Genomic DNA, 14,598 nt, shown 5'->3' with positions numbered 1-14,598 from the left:
GTTTCCACACTGATGGGAATCCTAAAGTTTAATTTAAAAAGTTATAAAAACAAACCCCATTAAACAAAAATGTGTGTTTTTTTTTTTTTTTGCAGATCACATAAAGTTAAGCAAAGAAATACTTTATTGTTCGTCATTTATTGGTAAATAATATATTTGTAATGGTATGAATATTTGGTTCGGTCCATCAAAATCATCAACATCAATATATTTTCACCATAGTAGAATTAAAACTTTGTTCACACACACACACACACACACACACACGCACACACACACACACACACACACACACACACACACACACACACACACACACACACACACACACACACACACACACACACACACAGTAAGTATATAACAGCAACAGAATGGATTTTGAGATTGTTTGTTCATTATATTCATATTAATGTCATATAAAACTACGTCTTACCTGTTTACTGATAAACGAATTTATGGTAAAATAGTCTATATAGTCTACACATGCATATGACAGTGTGCATCTTGTTTTATGTTATTTAGGTAAAGTAAATAAACAATTTGGGGCTCGTTTTTTGTGCCTGCACATTTATTCTCATCATTGTTTTTCAGGAAAAACTGAAAAATAGATAAAACACTAAAGTGGTATCTGATAATACACTGGCGTCATTACAGTCGTTATAATGTGTCTGAGCGCGCGCCTAATCACCTCCTTTCACATGCTGCTGCAGATCTCAATGACGGAGCGCGCGCGGCCTCTCCCTCTCCATCATCCTCGCGCAGTCCCACGCGGACGCGGCGGCACCAGGTGGGCCGCGGCACCGGCGAACCGTGGCGTCGTTAACGCGCCGCAATTACGAGGCCGCAAAGAGGGACGAAATAATTGCAAATAAAACTACATGATGCAGAAAATAAAAAAAGAAATTAAACAGATGCGCGTGTTTTCAGGATCGTTGCTTTCGTCCTTTTAAAATGCTGAGAGGTGCAAAAAAACATAATTTCAGCTGACTTTTAGCGTGTAAATACAAGGACTTAATTACACAGACTAATAATAATAATAATAATAATAATAATAATAATAATAATAATAATAATAATAATAATGATTATAATAATTATAATATCTAAAATCAAATGCTCTTGAAAATTAACTTAAATGACCTCAGCTTCCTTGTCACGAGATAACTTCGAAACTTAACACATCCAAATATAATGTGAACTCTACCTTTATAAAGTGTTATTTACAGAACACATCATTTGTTTATTATCCTATAGTTTGTCAAAATCAAAGCCATCCTTTAAAAAAGACATCAGCGATAACCACAGTAAATTTGTCATGCTTTAATTAAAATAATTCTTTAGAAATTCATTATTTACATCTGCAATAATATTAATAACAGTATAAGAAAAAATAGTCACAGTTCTTACCAAACATCGGAACATCGGCATGACAACAAACTAAATGTATTCGAAGCAAAACAAATGTATTTCAAGCCTTGTTGGTTTTTGTAGCCGAATCACCATCATCCCCCTCCATTTATCAGTTATTCTCTGGGTAAAATTGCATCACTTCCCCATAAGTAATTCATCATTTACAATATGTACATATTGCTAGACAAACACATTAATTGTCTTTGAGGGGGCATTAGTGGGCCTTTTTGTCGTGGTTGTGATTTAACGCGTCACCCTTTAGTCTATGTTCACTACAGGAAAAAGCTTTTAAGATCTGACTTTACAGTGAAAACAAGTCATAAAAAAATTAATTTGCAAGCAGACACAGATCAAAACAAGCAATGTGTGATGACAGGACAGAAAGCATTGTAAACAAAAACAAAAAGAAAGCAGGCATAGTTCAGTATAAAGACGTTGCATATCCGGATTCACTGGATCAGTGGGGTCAAGTTGCAGATGTACGCAGAAAGAAAGTCTTTGGCCAAAAAACAGCGTTAAAGAGCTCTATGCTGAAAATATGCAGCTTGATGTGAGACGTCAGGCTGAGTCTCTGGAAACAGGTCCTGCATGGGAGGAGTTGTTTTTGTTTTTTTTAGCAATGTGTAAACGTGCATGAGTCACCCTGGGCAAGGGTATCGGTAATGACAAATAAATAACATAAGTCGGTGTGGTAAAAAACAAACAAAAAAAAAGGTGTGTTGCTGGTCCATCAGCAGTGTCTCAAGTTCACATCCATCGACTTTCATGCCTTGGTCCGTAATCAGATGTGTCAGCTGATGTTGAGTCCTCATGGAGCCACAGGTTCCCCACGCAGCCTTGGGGGTGGGGGGTGGGGGGGTTGGATGGACTAGAGGTGGTCGTAGGCGGCTGCAGACGGTGGAGCGGTGCGGGAGGCCGTGCTGTAATAATAGGGTGAACCTGCGGGGGGAGACACAGATGGAGAGGCCCTTCAGAAATGGGAGGCGGTGTTGGCGGTGGATCAGACTTTCTTTATCCATCTTATCTGAGGTTTTAAAGGCAGATGGTTGAGCTGAAAGTCTGAGCTGCCTGGACTGTGTGTCCTGGAAGAGTGGATTGACTCCCTAAACCCATGTCATGACTCGGACGGAATAATTGAAAAGATGAGAGAGATTCAGGACTTTCCTTTTCTAACCAGGTCGACTGGTGACGCAGTGGAGGAGAGTTCCCCTTAAAACTCTGTCTCTGAAGTCCATTCAAAGTCTGCATCATCAGAGCAATAACAGGGTGATGTGCTGTCTCTTTGTGAAAACTTGCATTGAGTTTTGTTTGGATAACTTCATCACTACATCTCTGCTAATGACTGTCCCAGGTGGAAACACTGCTCGTTGCGACACTTATATTCAAAGGCGTCTCATTGATCTGCTGTGACTAGAGAGCGAACCTCATTAGTTTGTTGTTTTGGACCAAAGGGTCGGCCAAATGAATAAATGTAAATGTAATGATGTGTGAATGTGTGAGATGGGAAAGAACGCCTTCAGATTTTCTGGAATAGTCTGTTACAGGAATTTAAATCAAGTCTCTGATTGTAAATTTAGTAAATGACACCTTTTTTTGTTTAATTTAGCCTTTTAGTTTTTGTTTTATATGTTGCCTGATTTATGCCTGCATGCTATATTTTACTTATTTGTTTTGTTAAACCTTTTTTAACCAGAAAGTCCCTTTGAGACATTGACATTGATGATCAAACAACGGTTGAATAAGTGGAAACTAACACAAGAAGCTGTAGTAAAAAACCTTGAGTAAATCCTAGTTATTAATGCACCTCATGGTTTATGTCATGTGACATGTAACTGAGGCAGTTTGCATGCTGCTTCCTGCATTGTGAGTCTCTCTCTCTCTTATTTTATTTAAATTCTCGTCATGAAGAAATGTTCAAGAATCATAGTCAGTAGAACGGAGTTTTTCTAAATGATCAGGGAACTTAATTCATTGATTAATCATTTGTCTTTTATTGTGAAGGGAACAACTATTTCCTTATAGTAGTATATGTAAATGTATTCACAGGTAATAGTGAGTACTTTCAGTGTGTCAGTGGCGGATCTAAGTGGGCAAGGGGGAGTGGTGGGGTGGTGGTGGTGGGGGGCAGTGCCCTCATAATATTAAAACTTGACCCCCCTCTGGTCCCCTGAACTGTACTGAATATTTTCATAAATATTTCACCCCACATATTATAATTATTCATCATACGTTTACACTGAGTGAGTATTCTTGTGTTTGCTGTTATATGTGTATTGTTAGTCTTTTGGAGAACCAAACCTACATGGGTAACAGTTGTGTTTAATACATTTGGTCCCCCTAAATTTGCATGTGGACCCCCCACTAGAACCACCACTGCAGTGTGTCCTCTCTCACCCAGTATGCTGGAGTTGGTGAACCTCCAGGCTTCACTGTAGGAAGTGTAGGGCGAATGGCTGTAGGTCTGACCCGCGTAGTCTGTGCCTGCTGCGAGACAGAAAACAACTTCATTAAACACCGGATAAAACACATCAACGCAACAAAGATACCTTATTAAAAAAGGCAAAAGCTAAGATGTCGCAGAGAGCTCTTGGGTTGTTTGCATGTGTGTGTGTGTGTGTGTGTGTGTGTGTCAGCGTCTGCTCAGGCTTAGCTCATAATTCACCAACAGTTAGTGCAGCCTGTAAACCATTAATCTGTGGTGCAGGTGGATAGCTGAGGGTAAAATCCCTCGACCCAGTGGTGCATGCTGCTAGCCTCTACGCCCTCTCTCCTCAGCATTCGGCCCCTCGCATCGCTCCTCCTCCTCCTCCCTCCGTCCTACACTTCCTGCTTTTAGCCTCTCTGGCACTCCTCTTTCTTTCTTTTCTCTTTTTTAATATCTAATTGGTAATTATGTTGGCTGGAATGAATCCCTGCTCCCCCCCACCTCCTCCTCCTGTCCTAACCCCCCCTTTCACTCAGTAATTGTGTATCAACGCTTCCTCACAGCGAGCCCACCAGAAAAATAATAAATCAGACCCTCTCATTTCGCGCTTCGGAGGGCAGACTTCAAATAAAAAAGGCACATCACACACACACACACATTCTCTGTCTCTGCTCGTATGCAGGCATCCTGACATGCATGCACACACACACACACACACACACACGCACACACGCACACACACACACACACACACACACACACACACACACACACACACACACACACACACACACACACACACACACACACACACACCACAAAGACCTCCTCTTCGCTCATACCCAGACTTTACACCCCCTCCGCCCACCCTGCATCTCCCTCCTGGGCCCCCTGGTTCCCATGGCGATGTGTGGTCAGAGGTGTCTGGGTGGGGGTGTGGGCAGCAGGGTGGAACCCCCAGCCTGTTCCCTGTATACCCCCTGGGCCCATGTGCACCAGCGCGCGCGCGCACACACACACACACACACACACACACACACACACACACACACACAGGCACAACACACAACACCACCCTGGCAGGACTACTCATTGACTTAGCCCGTCTTCCTGTTAATCTACAACCGCTCTTTCTCTTTACTCCTTCTCTTCCTGCCTTCATCACTCTCCCTTTCTTTCTACCTCTGACTCATTAGGTGCTTTTTAATTTCCATCTCCATTTGACTTTTAATTGTAGGTTAAAAAAAAGCTTTTAAAATGTCCTTTACCTGCTACCATGCCCGTGATGGCAGAGGAGGAGTATCCTGACTGGGCAGGAGAGGGGATGTGAGGTGGGTAGCCCGGCAGGGTGGAGCTCACCATGTCACGCCCTAAAAACACACACCAAAATACACACATTTAACATCAAGTTAAGTTACTATATTACTGTTTGTCACAGCTCCAAGATAATAACAACATATAAGTTATCTTTTTAAGGAAAAATGTCCAATATTAACTGATTTCAGCGACACTGATGTGAGTATTTGCTGTTTTAGATTTCAATTTAATTCATAGACCAAACTACTAATCAAATCAAATAAAGGGCAGATTAATAATGTGAGAAGTATTTGTCATGAGAGTGAACATGAATGAGATGGATGTCTTCATTACCTGAGATGATAGACTGACTGCTGAACTGCCCGTACACCGGTGCGTGATGGGAGAATGAGTTGAAGGCGTTGGGGAAATGGTTGGAGTGGCTGCAGCTGCTGCCACTGACCGAGATGGGCTTCTGCAGCGCCTGGAGCTCCACGAACGCCAGGTTGGATGCAGCCATGTTTGGGGAGGGGCTCGTACTGGTCACTTCTGGGGACATTTCCTGTTTTAGACAGAGCGGCAGGGACTGTAGGGGCTCTGAGGTGGTGACGGCCAGTGTGCAGGTGGGTGAGAAGATGAAAATGAATGGTGAACATGAGTGGAACGACAAAACTTAGGGTGAAATGTCAAAAACATAAGAGTGAGTGGCTTCAGGACACTGTTGTGCAGCGGTCTAACAGAAGCTGACGGTTAAGAGTCAGCGTGTTGAGGACTTCAACTTCGTGTCTGATGCGGGTCAAAGGTCATCATCTAAGAGTCTCACCTGTCACCATAGTGTAGCTCTGGTGCGCCGTCAGATTCCGTCCAATGGCGGAGCCGGATGTTGAGAGGCTGGTCTTGGCTTCGTCTAGGCTGCCATTGATGAGGGACAGCGGGTACAAAGTCTGGGGATGTTGAACAGGGATTAGCTATTGGTGTAAAATGTGCGTATATGTGAGTAGGAGCAAATATGCACATGTGCAAGTCAAAAAACAAAGTTTGAATTTCATTTTTTCAATTAAAAGTTCCAAATAAATCTGATACGTATAGAAAATAAGAAAAGTATATCTTGAAATGAATCACGTTGCAGCTATATTTAAGCATAAATTCCTCTTAAATACTTGTATATTGAGCATAAGGCTTGTTGTTACCTGCTCTGTCTTGCTGCTGGAGGTGGAGCTGAATGAGTCCGGGGGATAGTGGTGACGATCAAACCCACAGTCCAGATGTTGCGTGGCGGCAGAAAAGTGATCCACCCTCATCTGTTTCCTCGGGACGCCTCCGCTGCCCTGAGAGTCAACGCTGTGCCGACAACTCTCCTGATCACCTGAGAGACACCGAGGAGGGCGGAGGAGAAGAAGAAGATGGCGGGGGAAAAAGATGTTTACATGCGATGCGTGTGGCGAAACCGCACTCACTTCTTTTGTTTCTTTGAAGGTTTATATTCCCACGTTCTCAGGCAAAATATTCAAAGTACATAAGTAGTCTGTGCTCAGAGATGTTATTATTATGACTAAAATGACTCTCAACCATTCAAAATGTGTTTGCTCATGGGGGAATTGTTGGGTCTCTGTAAATCACAGTGTGGTCTAGACCTTCTGCGAGGATTTTACACTTTAAACATCTATAAATATAGAAGTAGGGTGTCATGAGGTGTGTGAATAAATAGTTTTTAGGACTGCAACACAAGCACGCCTCATATTGCCCTTTAGGGGAGGAATGAAATATTTTTTAATTTTCATTAAACACTTCAGCGCTCTTTGTTTGGTGCCTTTTGGTCCATTCTCCATTGTGACAGAAAACTTGTTCTTAATGAATTCCAGATAAAATAAAGGTCAAATAACTTTCTAAGAGTGTGTTTCTCAGCTTTTTCAGACACAATATTTTAGAGTGAATGACTTTGTAGAATAATATAATACACTGATACATTGTATGCAACAGATTTCTAAACATTAAGCTTAAAAAAGTTGCTCAATGTAATTGTTTATGTTTGGAAATGATTTACGTGTGTTAGCAGAAAACGCTAACAGAAATATCCACGCCCTCGTCTGTCTTTACACGCGTCATCCCATGCACCGCCACAATAAAACAAAATGATGCTGATGGTGTGGGGTCTCCTTAATTTGATCTAATTCTTACTGTCATCATGGCTCCTCTTGCCCTCGGCGCTGGGTTGGGGAATACCCAACAAGCCACTGATGGAGTAGGTGGAGCCCAAAGAGTCTGACTGTGGAGACTCGGGAGGGGTCACTGCTGAACTCGGGACTGAGACGGAGAAAAACAAAGAGAGACAGATTTGAGACAGAGAGCAAAATTGATACTGTACATCTCAATAGTCCTGTTGCTGCAAGGTCACGAGTTTAATCCTACACAACAATGAGCGCACTCTATCTTTAACCTTAATCCTTCGCCATTAAATGCTAATGCTCGTGATATGGATGGTGATACAGCCCCCATTGTGTCTGTGTGTGTTTGTTAATGGTAAAGACTTACTTAAGGTTTGTCCTGGACTCAGACCTTTTCCATCCAGAGGCAGATTGAACGGCTGTTGTACCTTTGTTCGAATTATTCTGAAACAAAAAGAAGAAACACAACTTGAGTGAATGATAATTTGACATTTAAAGGTCCCGTACTGTTAAAAGGGAGATCTCCATTTCTTTTTATTTATTATAAAGGAGGATGAGGTGAGTAAATACTGAGAAAGTATCAAAGCTCAATCCACAGAGAAATTCACACAGCCCGTGTTCAGTAACTGTGCCTTTAAACGAACCGTCAGGACTTCTGTACAGTTATGATATCACAGCTATACTATATGTAGATAGAAGGGGCCTCTACAGTGTCGTTACAGTCATTTCCTGGCTGCAGTCACCGTGTAGAGACGCATCGAGCGCGGATGTGATATTTAGAAACCCATATATAAGTATGAACCTGAAAGTGAACATGATACGGGACCTCTAACACTTTCTATAAATGTTTGCTGGGTGTAAAAGTTCAGGAACATGATGTGCTTCATTTCATTAAACATCTTTAGTAGATCTTCCTCATTCACATTTCTTCTAACACCTAAGAGGCCAGATATCCACATGCTGCTGAGCCGCACTAACATGATTTCATTCATAATTCACTTTGTCACCTGTTAATGGAGCTCACGCTGGGCACTGTGTCGCTGTCACACACACCCTCAGCCAGCAGTCTGTCCCTGATTTCCCAGGCGAACATTGTGGGATTCTGCCTCTTGTACTCTGCGATTTTATCCACAACCTTCGGGGTGGCCACCTTGGGCTTGGATCCCCCAATCACTCCAGGCTTGATGCTGCCTGTCTCATAGTAACTGGAGAAAAGTTGAGGTTTTCAGTCAGAGACACACCAAAAATGTTCCTGATACAGGTCAAAGAACACAACCGGGCCGATAAACAGTAACAGAAGGTTGAGTAAGGTGCTTGTTTACCGTCCGAGGATCTTGCTGACGCAGCCGTGGCTCACTCGCAGCTGCCGGGAGATGTCACAGGGCCGAACCCCTTGGTGGGCCATGTCCACGATGCGTTGCCGGATCACCTCCGGAAGTGGACGTCCATTAACAAACATTCCACCTAGTTGGTTAAGACCCCCATGACCTGGGGGAGGAGGGGGGATGAACACTCATAAATGTCATGGAACCTGAGATCTGCCAATGTCACCAAACTACAAAGTCACACACACACACACACACACACACACACACACACACACACACACACACACACACACACACACACACACACACACACACACACACACACACACACACACACACTTTTAAGTTGATGCTACTGACCCTGACTGGACCTAAGAAAATATGAAATAAATCAAAGACAATGGATATATCACGCACAGAGTTTCTGTCTATACAAAATACATGTTTAAGTCAACTAATGTAATGTTGCAAGTGATAATTAAAAAGTATAAAAAAAGCATAAAAGAGATTTATCAAGAACAGTAAAATAAGTGGAGGAGATGATTTAATTTTCTCCAACAGAATATCATGTCGTCCCTCTTTGACCTGCAACATTTATAAGTCATTCTTTAACAGGCTGAAGATTAGGTGTGTCTTTTAAGCTGTAATAAATAACTGTAGCAGGTGCGGGCGTTGTCAGCAACGTAATGAAGTTTTACATTAAAGAGTCGAGGACACAGGAGAAGATGAAACAAACCGTCGCTGCAGTGAGCCAACAAGGAGGCCGTGAGTAATGGCAGAAGATTGTGACGTTCACGTTTCAGGATTTAATTTCTAAAACTTACATAAAAAAGAGATTTAATGTGAATCAACCAATAAAGTTGGATTCAAGTTTTGAGAAGTCTGTTTGTTTTTTAGTTAGGGGTCTTCAAAAATTAGATCAAATATTTATGATGTGAATTTTATTAATGCTTATCCGATTATTTTATTATGTCCCTATATTTAACTTTACCCAGCAGCAAAGCTCATACTTGAGAAGAATCACCTCCTTAGAAATAATAATAATACCTGCAGGCTTTTCCTCCCAATCCTCCTTTATATTGCCACTGATTTGTTTGAGGGGTGCAGCATCAGGCTCAGTGTACATCATTGAAGGTGACTGTTGTGCTTTTGCTTTTGGAAATGATCAGTAACATGCGTATTAGTTAAGAATCAGGCTGTATTGTGATTAATCTCATTTGTAGTCACAATCATAAAGATGTGATAGATGTCATATAAATCTAATCACAAGTTTTTTATATTCTCTTTTTCAACCTCTGCTAAGCATCTTTTTCTAAGAAATAAAGGGCCTATAAATAATATTTATCATTACGACATCATACTTGATATCTCCTCAGGAATATATAAGAAATATGGTACATTGCTTTTTTAAACACATATAATAGGCTAAATGTGCTTTTTACAATAAAAGAAGATAGTTTTAGACCTATCCATATTATTAATTACATTTTAATGCATATGAATTAGATTATTTGTTATTTCTAATGTAATGTCGTTGTTATACTATAGGCATTTGTCTACATGCTTAAATATATAGTGATATCAGTAAAAAACTGCAAAAAAATAAAAACCAACACTGTCTATGTAATCAGAAAAATCAGATATATTGCACGTGCATTGATCTTAATGAAACCCACAGATCTGTCAAAGCTTGCTCCTGAAAAAAAAAACCCATCAACAAACATCCTACGACACCATAAAAACTGCTTTTCCCGGTAAACAACAACAGACAAAGCGCTCCGCAGCGTCCAACCAGCAGCCTCCACTATCTTCTCTATGGACTGCACGGTGGTGACTCTGCAAGAACACCATTGCTTTTAATTTAACCCATTGAGACGCTCCTTTTTTCTCTCTCTCTCTCTCTCTCAGCCTTTTCCCAGCTTTCATTTCCACATCAAACGGCGGCCGGACGAGGCCGAGGGAGGGGAGGGAGAGAGGGAGTGAGTGAGGGAGGGAGGGAGGGAGGGAGAGAGGCAGGGTGAGAGGGAGGGGAGCCTCTATTAACGCTGCCAGCGGAGTGTGGAAAAAAATCTCCCCGCCAAGCTTCATCAACCTGCAGGATATTAAAGCCGAGCAGACCCGGGGGGGCGGTGAGAACGCGCACTCGCACGCGCAAGGTGCACAGACTCCGCGTGCACAGCAAAAAACAAAGCGTGAATTCATTAAGAGAAAACTTCCGTAGATAGGCAGACAGAGAGACAGGTAGATAGATGGATAGAGAGAAAGAAAGAAAGAAAGAAAGAAAGAAAGAAAGAAAGAAGCAGTTAGCCTCCTGCTGCTCCATGATTGACCCAGCTGAAGTGGCTCTGACCGGGGGAGGATTGTTCTGAATTTATATCTGACAGCTTTAAGTGCCAACCAATTAACTTCCTCAACATCTGCACAACGACCAGAGGAAAATAACAATTCACTCCTTCCAGAATTACAGTGAGCAGACAAGACACCTCTCTGCATCCCAGTGTAGGCCTCCATTCTCCAAACAATGTTTCCAGTGTTTTATATCGGGCTGAATGATATACAACATAAACATTACAGCCACAAAGCTTGATTTTAAATCCTAGTGGAGCTCCTAAAGTTTGCAGACATGCCAAATATGTCAGGTCAAATGTTGTCAAAATGTGTAGAACATGTGCTTAATGAAGAGCTGGGATTATCAAGTCCCCCTTTGTAACCTTGTAAGAGTCAACATTTAATATAGTTTTATAACTATAGTTGTAAGCAGATGTGAGGACACTATTTGGCACACTCATAACTCCTCCTATTAAGACATATCGTGACTATATTGTCATTATTATCTGTTTATACAGTAGCCTCCACTTATGGATGCCCACAGGAGGAGTTACACTTGTTGATGAATACATAAATGCATTTATATCTGCTTACAACTACATTATGTGTGTGTGTGTGTGTGTGTGTGTGTGTGTGTGTGTGTGTGTGTGTGTGTGTGTGTGTGTGTGTGTGTGTGTGTGTGTGTTATATATATTATTTATTAAATGTGTGTCTACGGCTCATGAATACATTTAAGGGGATTTTTTTTTTCAAACTACATAAGGGGAAATAAAAGGGGGAAGTGGATGTTAATGGGTTACTCATATGAAGACAGGTCACAAATGCCAAATGTGTTCGGCTCAACTGTTCAAAGGAGTTTGAGAGGCCAACTTGTGTTGTGTATTTACCTCTTCCAGCGTTGTTGGACATATCCCTGAGTTTTTGGTCCTTGCTCCACCAGCTGAACGTGACGGTCGGCTCCACGGTGTCCCAGTTAAAGTGTTTTTACTCCCCGTCCTGCCTCGTCTTGCATGAGTGTGCTCCCTGAGCGCACTGTCGACCACACGCTGCAGGAGGACAGTGGTTTATCAAACTGGCTGCTTGTCATACGTGATGCCTCTGAGCTCAGATACTCAGCCGGTGGCTCTATGTGCATCTCTTCTAGGGAAATGCAGCCGATTACTGTCTTTCTTCTTTGAGACTATATGGAACAGGCCTGTGTATCTGTATTTGTGTAAAACTACTATGATTTAATAATTAGTATCTGTAAAACATGAGAGATTTTCTTCCCCTTCGGCCAACCCAGATAGATGCTCCTGTTATACATAAAATGTCCCTTCATTAACCGCTTTGTAATCAGGATTGACTGGTCTCATTAATCACATTATAATTATTAAAACCACGGGGTGTATTTTATTTTGGAGTCTTGAACAGAAAAATGGAGGAGCCAGAAATGTATCATGATGATGGCGTAAGTGGAAAAGGTCTGAGGAGAGAGAATCACACTTCAGGACTGTTTGAATGACTGACTGAATGATTATTTTTACTAAATTACTATTAAACAAAATGAACCAGGAAGAAATCCATACGACGCACCAAGTGGACAGAAATAAAAATGGACCTTTCTTAAAGATATCGAGCAGCTGCTTCATCATAAATTGTTGGTAACAATTCAGAAAAAACCCTGATGGACTTCAGATATGTGACAAATCATTAGGAACTCCACTTTAAAGTAAAATGTGCTGTAAATGTGGCAGCTGGCAGTAATCATTGCCCATATACGAGCCTGGTTTACAGGCTGCTGCTGCTGCTGCTGCTGCACGACTCCACTCTGGATGAACTTCCAGCTCCACAGCAAAAAAGGAAATATGAGATATTTTACATAAAATAAGCACCTTAAGTAACAGGGCTGCTGTTACTCATGAACTACAATTATTGGAATAATATTAAATAGTAATACAGGAGACAAAAATGCTAAAAGCCATTGTTAGTGTCACTGTTGTAAGCGTGTCAGGTGTCCTGCTCCAACTGGAAAATTAACCCCAAATAATTAGCAGAGTGTCACACACACACTGTTAGAGATGTGATCATTGACGACATCAGCAAGTCAAACTTATTTTGGTTTGCAGTTAACAACATTTACCTGCTGCCACTGTGCATCGACAGCTTTCATTTATGTCTTTTTTGTTTGTGTGTGGATTAACTTAACTGGCACTGATACATTTATTTGACAGTAAATAAACTTTTTGTTTAACAGATTATATGCGTGTGTTATTTTTTATTTAGCATCAGCATTTACAAGTTGTGATTTGATGTAAATCTCCAAAAAGCTCAATATAATTCCACGTTATTGGTAAAATACAGAAACAAAGCAGCTGGCATATGACAAGGTTATTTAAAATGTCAGGGTTGTCATGAGCTTACTTCTGAATTTGCTGAAATAAAAATGTATCGAAATCATTTTATAGTTATAATAACAAAAATATTAAATAAGTCAATAATTAATGGAGTTGGTTGCAATGAGGTCTAAATTTTGGGACATGAAAAAACATTTTTCACATTTCAGTGATTTTTAAATGTCACTCTTGATGATATGTAGCCTTTATCAAGTTCATACATAAACAACTGTTTGTATCAGGTAATTAATCGTTCCTGTTAATAATTCATATTATTTAGCCTGTAAATTAACATGAAAATTCGACTTTGGTGTTTTAATTCATTTTTCAACATCTCGTGTGTCGTTTTATCTTTTAAAGTGACTTTTATTTGCATTAAACACACAGCTCTATCTCTCTTTTTGCGTTTTCTATTCGACAGTTTATGTGAATTATCTTGACTTGCAGTGTATTCCTTAATTAATTAACAGTTTCTGTTACGGAACATTAAAAAAATGACCTTTTTTCATTTCTTTTTTGTCTTTTCACAGTTATTAATTCACCTGCAACATGTAGAGATAGAAACAAGATGCGCAATACATCAAAAACCACCTGAAGCCTTTACATTTGGAGCCAAAGCTTCATTTTTAGGATCATGCATGAAGCCACAGGAGAGAGAATAAAACACTCAAGCTGCTATTCCCTCCTCAATTCCTCAGCTCTTTTTCTCACAATGACGTCTGCTTGTAAGAGGTGAATACGGATGACTAATATTATTGTTTATTCCTCGAAAAACTTTTACGCATCCCATCCTAACAGCCTATATCCCTTCATCACAACAACCCGGTCTTTATGAGGATGCCTTGTTTCTCTCTGTATCCCCAAAGCAGTGCATCGTGAACCTTACAGTGCTGTCTCGTCCGTCTTGCAGAGTGTGTGTGGGTTTTTTTTTGGTAATTGAATCCTCCTCTGTTCCGTTTTACATCTCGCTGTCGGGACTGCGGAGCGATACATCCACTCAGACATCACATAACACAAACGAGAGCTTACCTTTCAAAGACGCAGCTCACAGAGAAAACGTCCCCCAAACACCGGCAGATATTCAGATATTATCCAAAATGATGATGATGGTGGTGATGGTGGTGGTGGTGGTCTCTGGAGGGGTAATACGCGGTGTGTGTTCGGGGCCGTGTTGAAGGAGGCAGCCTTGTGTTGTGTTGTGTGTGCGCTGCCGACACTCCAGCCAGGTTTTATCCAACCGGGGCTGCGCACAGGACGGTGCCCCGCAG

The 14,598-nt window shown here is 41.2% G+C and overlaps 1 protein-coding gene across 1 annotated transcript; it reads right to left on the bottom strand.

Moving 5' to 3' along the window:
* Nucleotides 1-2,281: 2,281 nt before the first annotated feature.
* pax8 (paired box 8) lies at nt 2,282-8,758 on the bottom strand (the record flags this gene model as incomplete). Its single annotated transcript, XM_083929517.1, has 10 exons — nt 2,282-2,352; nt 3,808-3,894; nt 5,107-5,208; nt 5,489-5,731; nt 5,958-6,078; nt 6,325-6,500; nt 7,313-7,438; nt 7,667-7,743; nt 8,307-8,504; nt 8,622-8,758. The coding sequence occupies 10 exons, from the start codon at nt 8,756-8,758 to the stop codon at nt 2,282-2,284; spliced, it is 1,338 nt and encodes a 445-aa protein (XP_083785643.1).
* Between the last annotated feature and the right edge of the window lie 5,840 nt (nt 8,759-14,598).

Source organism: Echiichthys vipera (genome assembly GCF_963691815.1).
Source record: "Echiichthys vipera genome assembly, chromosome: 16".
Taxonomy (NCBI): domain Eukaryota; kingdom Metazoa; phylum Chordata; class Actinopteri; order Perciformes; family Trachinidae; genus Echiichthys; species Echiichthys vipera.
Note: the sequence above shows the minus strand (reverse complement) of the source record. Positions and strands in the feature narration are given on the sequence as shown.